The 16,137-nt window shown below is 28.0% G+C and overlaps 1 protein-coding gene and 1 long non-coding RNA gene across 4 annotated transcripts; both read left to right on the top strand.

Moving 5' to 3' along the window:
* Positions 1–879: 879 nt before the first annotated feature.
* LOC129306489 (cathepsin B-like protease 2) lies at positions 880–4,177 on the top strand. Its single transcript, XM_054947111.1, has 11 exons — positions 880–1,040; positions 1,524–1,583; positions 1,801–1,881; positions 1,995–2,151; positions 2,284–2,288; positions 2,375–2,449; positions 2,567–2,692; positions 2,880–3,098; positions 3,583–3,696; positions 3,788–3,823; positions 3,913–4,177. The coding sequence occupies exons 1-11, from the start codon at positions 978–980 to the stop codon at positions 4,039–4,041; spliced, it is 1,065 nt and encodes a 354-aa protein (XP_054803086.1). The 5' UTR covers positions 880–977; the 3' UTR covers positions 4,042–4,177.
* Positions 4,178–10,549: 6,372 nt separating this feature from the next.
* On the top strand, positions 10,550–14,692 carry LOC129306303 (uncharacterized). Of its 3 annotated transcripts, none has more exons than XR_008592192.1 (5): positions 10,550–10,795; positions 10,912–11,005; positions 11,895–13,235; positions 13,564–13,773; positions 14,518–14,692. It is a non-coding gene; the product is annotated as an uncharacterized LOC129306303 (long non-coding RNA). The 3 variants fall into 3 exon arrangements; XR_008592193.1 differs by having other exon boundaries at positions 10,551–10,795; positions 10,934–11,005; XR_008592190.1 differs by having other exon boundaries at positions 10,551–11,005.
* Positions 14,693–16,137: the final 1,445 nt, after the last annotated feature.

Here is a 16,137-nt window from a genome sequence, read left to right as displayed (position 1 = left end):
TAAAAATGGTATCCTTTATTGTATTTTTACATAATTTTAATTTTATAAAGGTGATCATTTTTTTTTTGAAAAATTATCGTAAAAGCCTAGATGATCACATTTATAAAATTAAAATAAATTAAAATATAATTTTAACCTTTTAAATTTATAAAAATTTTATTTTAATTTTAAAATTTTATAAAATATTTTTCATTCATTTAATCTAAAGTCATATTAATTTTATTGTAAAAATTTCAACATTAAATTTTTAAATATTAATAAAATATTCTTAAATATTAACATATTAAATCTAATTTTTTAAAATAATAATAATATTTGATATAAATAATAATAATTTATAATTAATGGTATTATGATTAAAAGAATTAAAAGATTAAAAATATATTTTAACCTTTAAATTATATACATGTGCGTGTGTCAGATAAAATAAGTATTATTAAAATCATAAAGTTATATTTGTGTATTATTTTTACGTTGCACATATATCTCAGGGAAAAATTACATTTATGTCATTTCAATAAAAGTTAAATAAATTGTATCAAAAAATAAAACTTAAACAATTTTAATTCAAAAATTAATTTAATCGACTATCATGTTAATTAAGTACATCCACATTAATAATATTATCGATAGTATGGTTTTTTTTTTTTTGACCAACTGATATAGATGGTATTTAAGTTTCAGGTAAAATTAATTTTTATGATTGCAGATTGCAAATCTAATTAAAATAATGAAGTTTTTAATAAAAAAAAAAAAAAGGAAGTTAGGAGCGACGTTACGCAATCGTTTACATCACTTTAATTTTATCGATTATTTTAGTCCCAAACAAACGCTGGGCCCCGAATAAGAAAATTGATTTATTGGTCGATCACTTACGAGTTTATAGTTCAGCGCAACACAATTGCTCAACTCCCGGCGAACATCTACACTTCCAGCGTTCAAAGCGGGTATCATTTGGCTTCACCCGAGGCGGGGAAATGGCCTCAAGTCTCTTCCCTCTGCTCACTTTGTATTTGGCCTTCTCCGTCTCTTATTTACGGGTATTTCTATTTTCACTCCCTTATTTCGAATTTTTACGATATCATTATTTGGTATTTTGAATGAATTTCCAATTTTCCATGGATCTGATTTCTCCTCTTATTGTGTTTGTGTAATTGACGTAAATAAAATACCCGTGCCTGGGCCTTTCTTTAATTTTCATTTTTTTTTTTAATTCAGATTCTTTGGTTCATGCTACAACTTTAACTGATAGGCATCTAAAAGGCTGTTCTTCCATCTAATGTGAAACGCTGATATGTTTAATTGTCATATTTTTGGAAGACTTAACGAGACAGAGCCATACTCTGGGATGTTAAATTTGACCATGGTAGTGCTATCTGCTTTGCCGTGGTCGTCGATTTTCGTACTCTCTTTTGTTATTGTTATGAGTGCCTTTAACTAATTTTAGGTGTAAATTATTATCCGGTAGATTAGAAACTATGAAAATCACTTAATGAACTAAATAAATCATATGTCGTGAGCAGATCATTGAGGCAGAAGCAGAAACATTTTCTAGTTTCAAGCTCAATTCTCATATTCTTCAGGTAATTCCATTCCATGCAAGCAAATCTCCTTTGTTGCTCAACGCCTGAGGTAAATTGTTCCTAACCACCGAATAGCAATCAGAAAAATTCCTTACTGGATTAGATTCCTGATACGATAATGGTGTTTTCGTCTGAGATAGTATTGGCTTTGTTTTTTAGGGTGAGTATTTGATATTTGGTTCAAGTTGTGTGTTAAACTTTAGACATTGCCATGCAGGAGTCAATCACTAAGCAGATTAATGAAAATCCAAGGGCAGGATGGGAGGCTGCCATGAATCCTCGCTTCTCCAATTATACTGTTAGCATTCGACTTGCCCTGACCTGTTTTAATTTTTCTTCAACGTTTAATATACCTTTTTTTTTATTCTATAATATGCTTCAAGTTTCCAAGATCTTATCTTCATTTCAAAGGTTGGACAATTTAAGCACCTTCTTGGAGTCAAACCATCACCTAAAAATGATCTGAGTAGTACTCCTGTTGTTACCCATTCAAAATCCTTAAAATTGCCGAATGAGTTTGACGCAAGAACAGCTTGGTCTCAGTGTAGCACTGTTGTGAGAATTCTAGGTTGTCTACTTGTTCCTTTTCCTTTTTTTATTTTTATTTTATTTATAGGTAACTGATTAATTTGGAACAAAGTACTCACCCATCTCTTTCCTCGATAAATGCATGGAATGGTGAATAATTTCCGTACTAAAGATCAGGTAATTCTGTTCATCTTTTACAGTATCGACTTTTTATAAACTGAAAGTTAACAAAATTCTTAGCTGGCTTTTTGCTGATTGTTCAGGGTCACTGTGGTTCTTGTTGGGCATTTGGTGCCGTTGAATCATTGTCAGATCGTTTTTGCATTCACTTTGGCATGGTGACTGACATTTGTTTTACTTTATCTTGGCTACTGTTTGTTGGGTGTTTATCTTCTCATATTTGTAGTCTACTCTCCCTCCCACCAGAGTTTAAAGTCTATATGCTTTAATTGCAGAACATATCTCTCTCTATTAATGATCTTCTTGCTTGCTGTGGATTTTTGTGTGGGTCTGGCTGTAATGGGGGGTATCCTCTCTTTGCATGGCGATACTTAGTCCATCATGGTGTTGTCACTGAAGAGGTAAGGAGTTTCCTATTTACCCTCATAATTTCCTCTTGGTAAAAAATTCATATAAAGTGGTTAGAAATGAAAATTCGAGTCCTCAGTATTCTCTGCTAAAATCTTATTGGAGAATTTTCTGTTTAATCTAGCCCTCATATTCTTGCCTTTGCACTCTCTTATTGCGAACGATGTTTTAATGTATCAGTGTGACCCATACTTTGACGATATTGGTTGTTCTCATCCTGGTTGCGAGCCTGCATATCCTACTCCCAAGTGTGTCAGGAAGTGTGTGAATCGGAACCAGCTTTGGAGAAAGTCGAAGCATTATAGTGTCAATGCATACAGGATCAATTCAGATCCCTATGATATTATGGCAGAAGTCTATAAGAATGGGCCGGTTGAGGTTTCGTTCACTGTTTATGAGGTAATTGACAGCTGTTAGTTACTCCTATGTTGTTATGAATTGTGATTGAATTTCTCCAACTTCAATGTAATAATGTAAAAAATTATTTCCTACTTACTTTTTGCATACATAAAAGCACTTGGTTGTTGGTAGTGAGCTTTTACCTTTTTAGTTGTTTTTATATTGTTTATCATCATATCTACAAATTATCAATTTAGGCAAGTTGGTCGTCGCAAGATACTGAAATGAGTGCTTGCAAATTTTAGGATATATATGAATTTATAGAAACGGTAACTATTTAGCTATGTAAATTAAAGCAAAGCTTACAGTGTAAGAAAGAATTGTGCTCTGCTTCAGATGCCCCTTATGACCCGAAGCAAAATGCAGACTTCAATTTCAGGACATCAAACAAATAGATTATATTTTAATCTTGTCCTGTGGTTGGAGTAGTCACAAGCAGATCTGTTAGCGTTGGGATAATCATCACTCGTTTGAACTTTTATAGGATTTTGCTCACTACAAATCAGGAGTTTACAAACACATCACTGGGGACGCACTAGGAGGTCATGCTGTAAAGCTAATTGGGTGGGGAACAACCGATGATGGAGAGGACTACTGGGTACGCAAATCCGTTAATGATTATAGACCTTGAAGCCTCGTATAGTGATAGAATTTCATGTTTGTTGATCTTCTTTTTCTTAACCTTTCAGCTCCTCGCAAATCAGTGGAATAGAAGTTGGGGAGATGTATGCTTCTTCAATCATTCTTTCCTGAATTGAACTAACTGTATCTATGTGTATGCCTTTTCTAATCACCCATTTTGATCCACGTGCAGGACGGCTACTTTAAGATGAGAAGAGGGACAAATGAATGTGGCATTGAAAAAGATGTTGTTGCTGGCATGCCTTCCACGAAAAACCTCGTCAGGGAGGTTGCTGACGGCGATGCTTCGTTCTCAATGTAAATATACAACCAAACTGGATTCCGTCGTGTATTAAACGCCCTGCCCTGAATGTTGTGCCATTATTGTAAGAATTTGAACGATATTTACCAAAATTTAAATTATGATATTGAAAGGCCCTTGAGGGTGCTGACTGCTACTGGCTGCTGTCACGATTACTAGGAATCAGGAAAATCGTTAGTGACTGGCATTCTAGCTCAAGAAAAAATTCAAGAAAATCGCAGCAATTAGTGTATAGAAGAGTAAATGATGACCTGCTAAATCCGCCGCCGAGTGATGATTAGTTTTATCACTGGCAAGAGATTTTGGGTTTGTTTGAAAAACCTTTGAGAACAATTTTTTATTTTTCAAAACAAGAGAACAAAAAGATTCTATTGATAGAGTAACTTTTAAATGAAAATACTTTTAAGTGTTTTGAGAGAGCAAGAGAAAATAAAAAAAAATTATTTTTATTAATTTTTTATTTTCAAAATATGTTTTACACAACATCATTTTTTAATAAGGCCGGGCCTGGAGCACCGAGCTTAGAGGTCCTGTTTAAATGAGGATTTAAATTTTGAAAATAATTTTTTTAAAAGTAATCAGATTTGAGTACTTAACCCTGATAAACCTCATAAAAAAAGGTTTGGTGGCCTTTCAAATCTTGTTATATTATTTTTTTTATGAAATACATATTTAAAAACTAATGACCTGCTCACTTGAAGACTGACCCTACATACATTATATTATTATTAATTTAGTGTATAGTATAAAATTTTGATATTTTTATAATTACTATGTTTGTATTATTATAAATATTTTTTAATCAAGATTTTTTAATTTTATTTCTAAACTTCTAAATGTGTGTGGTTTAATTTTTAAAAAGTTTTAAGAATTTTGATTTTTTTTTAATTTTAAAATATTTTAATTAATTTGTAAGGCTTACCTTTATTTTAATTTTTTGAAATTTTTTAAAACAAAGGCTTATATGCCCAGTCTTGAGCCGTTTAAATGGTCAACCTTAAAAAATAAGTGAAAAATAAAAAAATGAACTTAAAAATTTAGGCCCTTATAGGTGCCTAAAGGGTCAAGCCTACTTGTTTCCCAGGTTTAGACATCTAAATAATAAAATAAAAATAATTTTAAATAGACTTTTAAATTTTTTAAAATTGAGATTGGTAACTTTATGTGAATACTTTTAAAAAAATTTTTGTTCATTTTATTATTTTAAGAAATATAAAATATTTTATTTTTTAAAATAGGAAACTTCAAATTATTTAAATCCAAAAAAGATCGCCTTAATTGCAATAAAGTGATTATATAATTTTTAATTCCTAAATTTTTGTTTAATTATTGAATTATTAACAATCAATTTAGTTCATAAATTTTAACTTATTATAATTCAATTCTTATAATTTATTGAGTTAAAAATATTAAATTAAAAAATTATTTGTTATGAGTCAATTCAAAGGAACCGATAATTGAGAAAAAAATCAGGGACTATAAGTTATATTTGTCCTATAATAAATGTCGGGAACTTACTGTTTAATATTCATGTTATGAGATACTTTTAATCACTTTATCATAATTAATTAAATATAAAAAACCATTAATTTTTTCTGAAAATAAAATATTTTTACTTTACTCATATTTAAATGAAATTTTTAAAATTGTGTTACATTCTCTCTCATAGTTAATAACTTTAAATATGGATAATGCTAAAAAAATATAAGTAACACTCCAACAAATAATTTATAACATAAATTATTCATCTCTTATTTAAAATGTCTTGTAACAAAAATAAAATAAAAAGTGTACATACCTTTCCTTAAAAAATATCAGGTATTTTTAACTGAATCTCATTTCAATAAAATAATTACTTTTCTTTAAACCAATACTATATTTTCATATTTAATTTTATTTAATAAAGTGCTACACTTTAACATAAATATAAAATAATTTATTCATTAAAAAGATTTTTTTTAAAAAAAGATTATGATTACATTTGAAAATATTAAAATTGCCTTCTATTTTTAAACATTGAGATCCCTTGATCAAAAGTGAATAAAGGTCGAATCCCCTGCTGTCCAACCTCATTTTCATCGTGGTCAGAATAATTCCAAGGATGCGATCTGTTAATTAATATTTAATTCTTAATACTAGTGATTTCAAGTTACACCTAGATTGCAATTGGTCATTAATAATATGTTTGGTTTGAGGGAAGGAGGTTTTAATATTACCTTATTTAATTTTATTAGAGGGAAGGGGAAAGGTTTTTAATAATCTTTTATTTAGTTTAGGAGGGGAGGGAAAATGAGGTAATAACTAATTTACTATTATATTTTTATACATTAGTTTAAAACTTTTTAAATTTTTTCTTGTAAAAAATAATTTTACACCTCAATTTAAATTGCATGATTTTTTAAAAATTCACTCTCATCCTATCATATTGTCAATATGTGAAAAAAAAAAATTAAACCAATAAGTTGTAATGATAATAATTTTTTATAAAAGAGAAATAACTAAATATATAATGAAATATGATGAAATGTAATTGTTAAAAAAAATCAATGAAGTCAGTTGAGGTCTGGAAGTGAAGCACAATCTAATATAAAAGAAAATTTTTTTAGTTATGGATATACTTAGAACATTGAAAATTAAATAAAGATAAAATAGTCAAAAAAAATTAGCTCACCTCTAAAAAACACTCAATTTAGGAGGGAATGGATTATTTTAGTTTCCTTTTTTTCAAAATTTCTTAACCAAATGAGTATTCCCCTCGCCTCCCCTTGAAAAACTTTCAAGTTTCAACCAAACATACCCTGAAAAAATGAGGAAAACTCTAAGAAGATATTCTTTTTAATTCTCAACAATCAACCATGCACATCGCAATTTATTTTTCAAAAAATATCCTATTTTTTATATTTTTATCTTAATTAAATCTTTCTCAAAATAATAAGCTCCATTGCAAACATTATTTTATTTTTAAGATTTTATTTCTATCTACTTAATTATTTCATCTAATTTTATTTATAATTTATTTCTAATGTGTTTTCTTGAAAGCGAGAAAAATTTAAAATTTTATTAACTCTGTTAAAATTTAATAAGTTCTTAACTTTATTCATACTCCCTTTATTAAAAAATGTAAAGTATTTTTAATTAAATTTCACCCTTGATAAATACTTACTTATTTTTAAATGTATTTTACTTTTCATATTTATCTCTATAAATATTTTAAAATAAATATAAAGTAATTTATTTAATAGAAATATTTTTTTAAAAAAAGCAATGATTACATTTTAAAATACTAAAAATACATTATATTTTTTAACTAAGGAAGCATTACCTATGCATATTTTAATAATATAATTTTCTTTCATTGACATATAGAGGGAAAAAAAAAGTTTGTGATAAAAATTTAATAATGTGATTTATAGAAGGGACAGAATAATTTATCTCTTCAACTTATAAATAGGATCATAGGAATGCAAATTAATGATTTGTTATTTCACTAACTTTAAAATTTTTTACGAAAATATTGCTCCTTGATGTAATTGTCATTTAGCAATCATTTTTTTATATACGTCATTTGCCAAGCTTTCTAAACAGGTACTCCTATATAATTTACACTTCTTTAAACACTTATACATTCTTAAAATTTTTCATCGTATTATAAAAATGCTCAGTGATTTTTATAAATTTATTTTTTTATAAAAAAGGTTATTTGATTTTTATTTAATAATTTTAAATATATATGATTGCTCAAAAAATTAAGCACATTTTAAACTCTTTTGATATATTAAATACTACCATTATGATCATATTATAAATTAATTAATTTCATGCTACAATTTTGCACACAGTCATTTAGTGTGTGTTTAATTTTTAATTTTTTAAAATTTTATTTAGCAAAAGTTTGTTATTGTAACGAAATTTATGTTTAAATATATTTTTTTTAAAAGTCAATTTTGTATAATAAAAATTATTTGGATTATAATGATAAAATATACTTTTAAATGTATAATTATCAAAAAAGACATTAATTTATGATGATTTATAATTTTTATTATACAAATGTAACATATTTAAAATATTTAAAAAATGTGATAAAAATTTTAAATAATATAAAATTTGATCTATAATGCTAAAAACTTGATCTCCAGTTATTTGTAATTTTTAAATTTATAATTTTAGAAAATGTGATAAAGACTTATAATTTTTATTATACATTAATACTAAAAATTAACATGATTAATTATTTAATTTATAATGCTAAAAAATTGATACCTAATTTATATTATTAAAATGATAATTATATTTTTAATAAATTAATTATTTTTTAAATAAAAGAATAAGAGATTAAACTTGGGTAATACAATCAAAGAACATCTTACTTTTTAAATTTACTTTTCAAAAGCTTCAAATAATTATGTTTCTTAAATTTACTTTTTTAAATGTGCTTTCCTATAAAATATTTTACTTAAACAATTTCTAGCATTCTAAAAGTAAAATTTTGCCTTTTAAGTGTGAAATGCAAGCAAACCAAACGAGCCCTTAATATCTCTTAAAAAAAGGACCAATAAACTATCTACCAATTTCTTTTGGATGGACAAAGATGAATGATTTAGTAATGAATAAATAGATAAATTATCTCAAACTTTATGTCAAGCAATACCATAGTTCATAGATCATTGTTATTAGAATTAGATCGGTTGGTCTAACCAGTTGAATCGAGAATCGATCATAGGTTCGATTTGGTTACACAAAAAAAACGTTCGTTCTACAAATCAATCATGAACTGCTTGAATTGGACACATTACTTTTTTTTTATTTTTAACTCATGTCTTTAAAATATAGTTTATGCATATTCATACCTAGTAGGCATTATAAAATAAAAAAATGCAAGAAATATATATGAATTATGTATATATGTATAGATTTTAAAGTTATAAATTATAAATTAGGAAATAATAACATATATTTTGAATGAAAATGATGTAATATTGATGGATATTATCTTTTTTATTGTAGATTATTTTTTTAAAATTTAAATATTTATTTTTCTTACTATATGTGATTATTTCTTTCTATTTTGAACATATAATATTTAAAATGTATTAATTTATTTATGACTGATTGAACCGTGGTTTAACCATTGAATCGATACCTTGATTAGTTTAATGATCATTCAATTTTCATAACATTGTCATAGATTTTGAACTCATTTATTGTGTAAATTGATTACTGAACTTTTGAAAATTGAATAATTTGACTCCTATCATTAATAAAAGTTAACTTTGATTGATAATTAATTAAAAAATAAATTCAAAAATTACATAAAATGATCCAGAATTTTTTAAGCATTTTTTGTATTTATTTATCTTTGCCTGTAATTTTTGGTCATTTTATGAAATTTTTTGATGTCATATTCCATTATTTTTTTATCAATTAATAGTCTAAGTTAAGTTTTGTTAACAATAAAAGTTATATTACACCGTTGTCAAAAAATTGAGGGAACAATTTATATAATAATAAACAAATTTAAGATTTATGATATTATTAAATTTAAAATTTAAGAAATAATTTGCTCTTTTATCCTATAATTTTCACACAAAAAATGCAATACAAGAAACAAAATGGAGGGAAAACTATTACCCTTCATAATCCATCACTTTACTATGCTTAGATGGTGGATGATGTACTCCTTTCATTTTTTTTATAAAATATTTTTAATTAAATCTCAAATATTAATAAAGGTTTGTTATTTTCATAATCAATATATATTAACAAACTATATATTAACAAATATTGTGGAAGTGTCCTGATTGGCCGAAAACTCTCATACCTCATTGGTCAATCAATTTTGATATAATTTTTAATGTCCGTTCAATCGGTCATCAATTTTTTATAAGGAAAATTTTAGTCAAAGATCCTTCACTAAATTTAATAAAAAAATTAAATTTTTTAAAATTTTACTAAAAGATTTGTATAAAATTTTTGTTGAATTTATGAAAGAAATGATAAAATTACTTTCATTTAAATCAATAACATAAATGATTTATTTATTTTTATATTATATATTTTTTATTTACTTATGAAATGTTGTTTGTTTTCCTACTTCACTTGTTTATAGGTATATTTTTACTAGATTTTATTTTAAGGGCCATAAACAAGTGAAATAAAGAAATAAATAATATTTAGTAAGTAAATAAATAAGATATAGTATGAAAACGAATAAGTTGTCTTATCATGATACCATCATGTAGTGAAATCAAGTGAAATTAGACTTATAACAAGTGGAGTAAAGAAACGAACAACATTCATAAATAATATAAATATAAGAACGAATAAGTCGTTTATATTATTTATTTAAATAAAGATAATTTTATTATTTTATCCTAAATTTAAAAAAAATTCTATACACGTCCTTAAGTAAAGTTTCAAAATTTTAACATCTTCTTTTTTTTTTTTTTTTTTTTTAAGTTCAATCAAGAGTTCCTGACTGAAATTTTTCTTTTTTATACATCCACCGTAAATTTAGTTTCTGCACGGAAGCATTAGCTCCAGCTGTTTGCCCATCTCAATTTATACCTGCTTCCCTTTCCCTGTCTATTCTTTCCTCATTCCAGTCTACGGTTATTTTCAGGGCTCCAAGGTTATCGGCTTCCCCGTTCGCTGCTCTTTCCCCATGTATCTTTGCGTTTCTCAATACTCTCTATCTTCAAGAAATATCGGGCCTCTCCCCATGGTTCAGATTCGGTGCAAAGCGGGAAAGGGGGTAAGAGGGACAGAGATATCTTCATCCTTTTTCTTCGCTCGCTACAACCCTAGCAGCGAACAAAATTCTTCATTCTTCTTATTCTGCTTCAATACTATGTGGTCTTCTTTCTTCAGTTCCTACCTTGATTGAATGCAGCGAACGAAAATTTATATTTTGGAATATCTCTCACAAGTAAGAATCGTGTAGAAGGTAATATGTTATAAGAAGGTAATCTTTCTTTCTTTCTTCTCTTTTTTGAGATAAATTATTTGTTTGGGGTCGATGGAAGCTGTAAGCCAAGTTGGCAAAGAGAGTTAACGATCAACTGAAGTCTTTCTTTCAGATGCTCTCATCGTCTACTATTCTCTTTTCTATTCTTATTTTTGCTATCAGTTCAGAGCACTTTACGTCCTGGATAATTGCATTCATTTCAAACGTTTGTTGTGTTAGCAATTACGTTTAATTTTGTGTTGGATCTTGTGCCTCTATCATAATTTGGTTGAACTTGGATGGATAAAAAATGTGCTTATTATTACTGACATTATCTGTATCAACTTTGCCATTCATGTCATTCCTTCTTGATGAAATGCTCATATTCAAGCAATCTTATTTCAGCAAGAAAACGTTTGAGCAATTCTAGGTTGGTTTTTCTCTTTTCCAAGGGGATCAATCTAATATGCATTAATGAATTGTGCTCTATCCGTTTTTCATAACTGACTATGTCAGCCGTTTCTGAAATCGTGAAGCTGGAAACATTTGGGGACATTTTGTTTCTTTTTGTTCTGATTGTGTAAGCATTGTTCATGATGTCTGTTTGCAGAACTTTTTCCTAGGTCATAAAAAAAGGAGGAAATGCTTATATTATTTGTTGAATTTATGCATGCTAAATCGATAATTATGACAGGGCAATAGTTCTGTTTAAAAATGATGATTTGCATGGCTAATGTTTTGCTTGTCTCTATTGAGTCTGTATCAACATTCAAGTGAAATTAAGGAGATGTATCTGACACAATACCATTCTATAATGCGATATGATTTCCCTTCAATTTCACTCATGAAAACACTATTTAAATAGAACCATTTTATTAATGATACCATAGCGTTATTCCTCGTGTAGGTTGTAGGTGATGCAAATGCTGTAAAGAATGCTATAGTTCTTATATCATCACGCTTGAGGGAAAGCCAACACCATGACCGCAATCATTTTCATGGACGAGCACATTTACCAAAGCAATTTTTCCCTCCTGATGATGATTAAATACGTATTTCTACATTGGGCTTGGTTTTTTGGTTTTTTGATTCATAATGGAGAGATAACAGTTTAAAACATACTATTAGAAGTTGAAATAGTTTTTTCTCTTATTATTTCTGATTACTACTTTGTAGTTGTTTTTGTAATGCTTTTTGTCTTCATTTCTCATCACTTGGGAAGACGGTAAATCTGGTTAGTGATTGGTATTTGCTAATTGAGTGATGAGTGATTGCTAATTATTTTAGTATGCTCATCGAAAGTGCATCCAGCATTGGTGTAATGAGAGAGGATATACAATTTGTGAGATTTTCTACAAGGAGTTGCTCTCACCAAATAAACCTGTCAGCAATTAATTGTTCGGTACTCTTGACTACATTATTTTGACTTTCAATATGAAATCTGATATGTTGTTTATGAAATCTGATATGTTGTTTGACCTTTTCCCTCAATTTTTCCTCTCAACGTGTAATTCTCTCTCAATCTCATCAGCATGTCATGCATAAGGTGAATCAACTGAAAAAGAAAGCCATGCACGAAAATTGCGAGCAAGGAAAAAAAGATATGCTTGAAAAATGTCATTGACACCATGAACTGTATGGTCTTGAACATAAGTCATCCCAACACATAAAGAACTCATTCGCATTTATTACCTTTTTTAACAAAAAGAAGCCATAGGTCTATCCCTCGGTTTCATTGGTGAATTGGCTTCTGTTATGCACTACTTTTCTACTGCCTAATTAAATTTTTTAGTTGAAGTTCTGCAGTGGCATTTGCTTTGAGCAATATCAATGCAAAGGAAACTATTTAATTATCATTGTTGGGTGTAGCAACATCAGTTGCTGCAAAGGCTCAAGGACAGATAAGACACAGACTACCTTCCATACCTTCTGTTTGGCCCAAGTTTTTTTAGTTGTTTTATATTTTGTAAAAAAATAATTGTGATGTACGATATATTGTTAATATGAGAAGCAATTATTATTATAACATAAGAGGAGTTGTGATGGTATTGCATTATATGCTATATTGGTTTTGTTTGCAAGGAAATGGAGGAAAGGAGAAAAACATGCTTTGTAAAGAGAACATCAGAGCAAAGTGGGACCTTTGGGAAGTAAGCCACAGATCCACATTAGTTCTAATAAGCGATGAGCAGAACATGCTTGACTGTTTAAGTTATCTTGGGAAGCAGATCTAAAAAGTAAAGTAAAGGTGAGTTTATTTTTGTTTTAATGATTGATATTTTCTGGATTATAATTATATTATCATTATTTTTTGTTTTTATTGTCTAATCCTTCCATTGTCTCACCACCGGCATTTGTAAGTTCTTGGTTATGTTCAATCATTCCCTTTATATATATTAGTGGCATATGTTGTGATTTAAATTATATCCCCTATTATCTGATTCTTACTCAAAAGTCTATGGAGATGATCGTAGGCAATTCACTTTGCTTTCATGTGCGTTATTATTACTAGATAGTGTTACTGGAAACTTCTTTTAATATAATTATGAACATTCATTCTATCTTTTCTTACTCAGATTTCTGTAGGCAAAGGGACCATTGTTCCATACCTCAATTATTCTGCAGAGAACTTACCTACTAAAAATGCTACCAACTTAAAGGAGTTATCTGGTTTGAAGTTTTCTCCTGATCTGAGCAAGCCTTGCATATTAACACCAGACGATAATGGTAGTCAAAACCTGGATATAGTTTCATCCAGGATTCTATTGTTTCTGGCACAAGCAAGGGTGTACTTTCTTAGTTTGAAACTGAAAGAGGCTCATTGCTATAAATTCATTTATTATTACTACCCATTGGTCTTAGATTATGACCAAACAAATCAATACATGATTCGGTCCAATATGTCTTACCTTGAAGAAAATGAATTATAATCTTTTTTGGTCACCTGCATAGAATCTTTTTAATACAATTCCTACCCTGGTGGAATAAAATTTGCATATTCTGTATCTTTTATGTAATATAAATTCATTTAGTGCAATGAAATTAGCTTTTCCTCAGTCAAATTTTCTTTAATTTGATTGCAAGTTGTTCAATGAAGGAATCATGAAAAGGGCGGAGATAGTAATATAAAAATGATTGTTTGGGTGAGATCTGTGTTTCTTTTATATGTTTTGTTCTTCCACTAGCGAATTATTTGGGTGGGTGAGATAGTTATCAAGCTGGATCTTTCACGACGCTCTCTTTCAAATTTCAAATTAGAACCATCTAAAGTGTTTGTCTTCTATAAAATAAGATTACAAGAAAGAGAAGGAAAGGGCGAGGAAGTATTCAATGGAGCCAACCGTAAACTCAGTTTTTTGAAGGCTATGCAAATATTCAGATTAATGATTGTTTTATATCCTAGGGACTGGTTTGTTCTTATTAATTTGGTTTGTAGAGATGTAATTTGGGACTGTGATTTATTAGCAAAACATGGTCATTTGGTGGTTTCATCTTTCACAATTATTGATCAACCTACGCCTTTCTTTCAGGAGGTGGAGAATTGATGAAGAATGTGCCCTTGGCTGTTTTCTTTCTTGCTTTTGTCTTTCTTAGTTGTATTTACCTTTAGTTGTATTTACCCATGCACGTGGTTGGCCTAAGACACTTGATATGATGAGTACATTTTGGCTATCACATCTCCGTAAATTGGAGGTTTTTACTTTATCGGTTTTTTTAAGAAATATGACATTTGCAAGTATATACTTGACTAACTGAATAATGTGATCTTAATGATGTTTGAGTGACAGAATAATGTGATCCTAATGAGCGGGTGAAACTTAAAATTCCCAAATGTTTGAAATACATGGAAGTAGAAAAAGTTAGGATGAGGGAAAATTTAAAGCAAGAAGAAGATATTAATGAATTGATTACACAACTTTGCTCCTCTACCGCCAGAATTTGAAATGGATTCGCTGGCGGCAAGTAATGTGCAAGTTTTTAGGGGGTTTTTATTTTCACTTATAACACAATAGATTGTATAATCAAGTTGTTTGTTATCAAAAGGGATACATGATCTCAACTTTTTTGTAAAAAAGAAGAAGAAGAAGTGGTGTTTAAAAATGTTAATTATTTTTTCTTGCTATATTTTTACATTTTTTTAATTAAATTTATTAAATAGAAGTCATTGAGAACTCCCCTCTATTCCCGCTAAACTGAATAGGAGGATAATTTTATATTGTTTACTTACAAACAAAAATGTGTTCTATCTTTTAAAACGTTTTGTTCAAAACCATAAAGTAATTAGAATATTGTCAACGTAAACTAAAACACTTGACATTCATTAAATCATTATTTATTAATTATACCATTTAACTAAATTATTTTAGGCGTTTTTTTATTAATTTATATTCTTCTAACATTATACTTTCCCTGTTTCAAATTATAAGATATTTTTAGATAAAATTTCACATATCAATGAATCTCATTAAATGTACTTAACAACTTTATCTTTTTAAAATAAAAATATAAACTTTAAAAAATACTCATCGTTTAATACATTGAAAAGAGAAGTGATGGAAATTAATTATAAAGAGAGAAAGGGTAATATTGAAATTGAGGCGTTTAATGAAACCTTAATTTACGCAAATTGTCTTATATTTTGGGATGGAGAAATTCTTTTAAAATATCATAACATAACATATAAAAAAACTCATATAATCAAATTCAGTCTTAACCCCTTGGGCTTTTCAGGCTAGCCTGAATATCTGAATTATTTAATATTATATTATATTTTTTTATCTTTTATCTAATTTCAATTTTTATTTTTTAAAAATTAAAGTTTTCAATTTTTATTTTATTTTATCAATAATAAAAAAAGAATTCAGATATTCGTGCTAATCGCATTTACATTCAAGCTTGGTTTGAATTTTTTTTTGGATTTATTTGGGCATTCAAAATAAGCCTATGATAAATAAAATATTTTGAACTTCCAAACCTGGCCCTAATATTTTTTTAAGTTAGCTCATCGAGTTTGATTTAAATTACTTCCTCTTTTAATTTCATGAATTAAATTATTTTTTCTCCTGATAAATTTATCTTTATATCTCTAATCTTGCTTTGGCAAGGAGCAATTACCTATTATATCTACGCACCCGCCTATACTTATACTT

This window comes from Prosopis cineraria, unplaced genomic scaffold (genome assembly GCF_029017545.1).
Source record: "Prosopis cineraria cultivar Desert tree isolate PC_DT_omini unplaced genomic scaffold, ASM2901754v1 PC3, whole genome shotgun sequence".
Taxonomy (NCBI): Eukaryota; Viridiplantae; Streptophyta; class Magnoliopsida; order Fabales; family Fabaceae; genus Prosopis; species Prosopis cineraria.
This window is presented reverse-complemented; position numbering and strand designations above follow the sequence as displayed.

Coding starts and splice junctions, on each gene's coding strand:
- LOC129306489 (XM_054947111.1), top strand. CDS start 978: ATGGCCTCAAGTCTCTTCCCTCTGCTCACTTTGTATTTGGCCTTCTCC. Junction 1,041..1,523: donor TCTCCGTCTCTTATTTACGG/GTATTTCTATTT, acceptor TGTCGTGAGCAG/ATCATTGAGGCAGAAGCAGA. Junction 3,697..3,787: donor ATGATGGAGAGGACTACTGG/GTACGCAAATCC, acceptor TTAACCTTTCAG/CTCCTCGCAAATCAGTGGAA.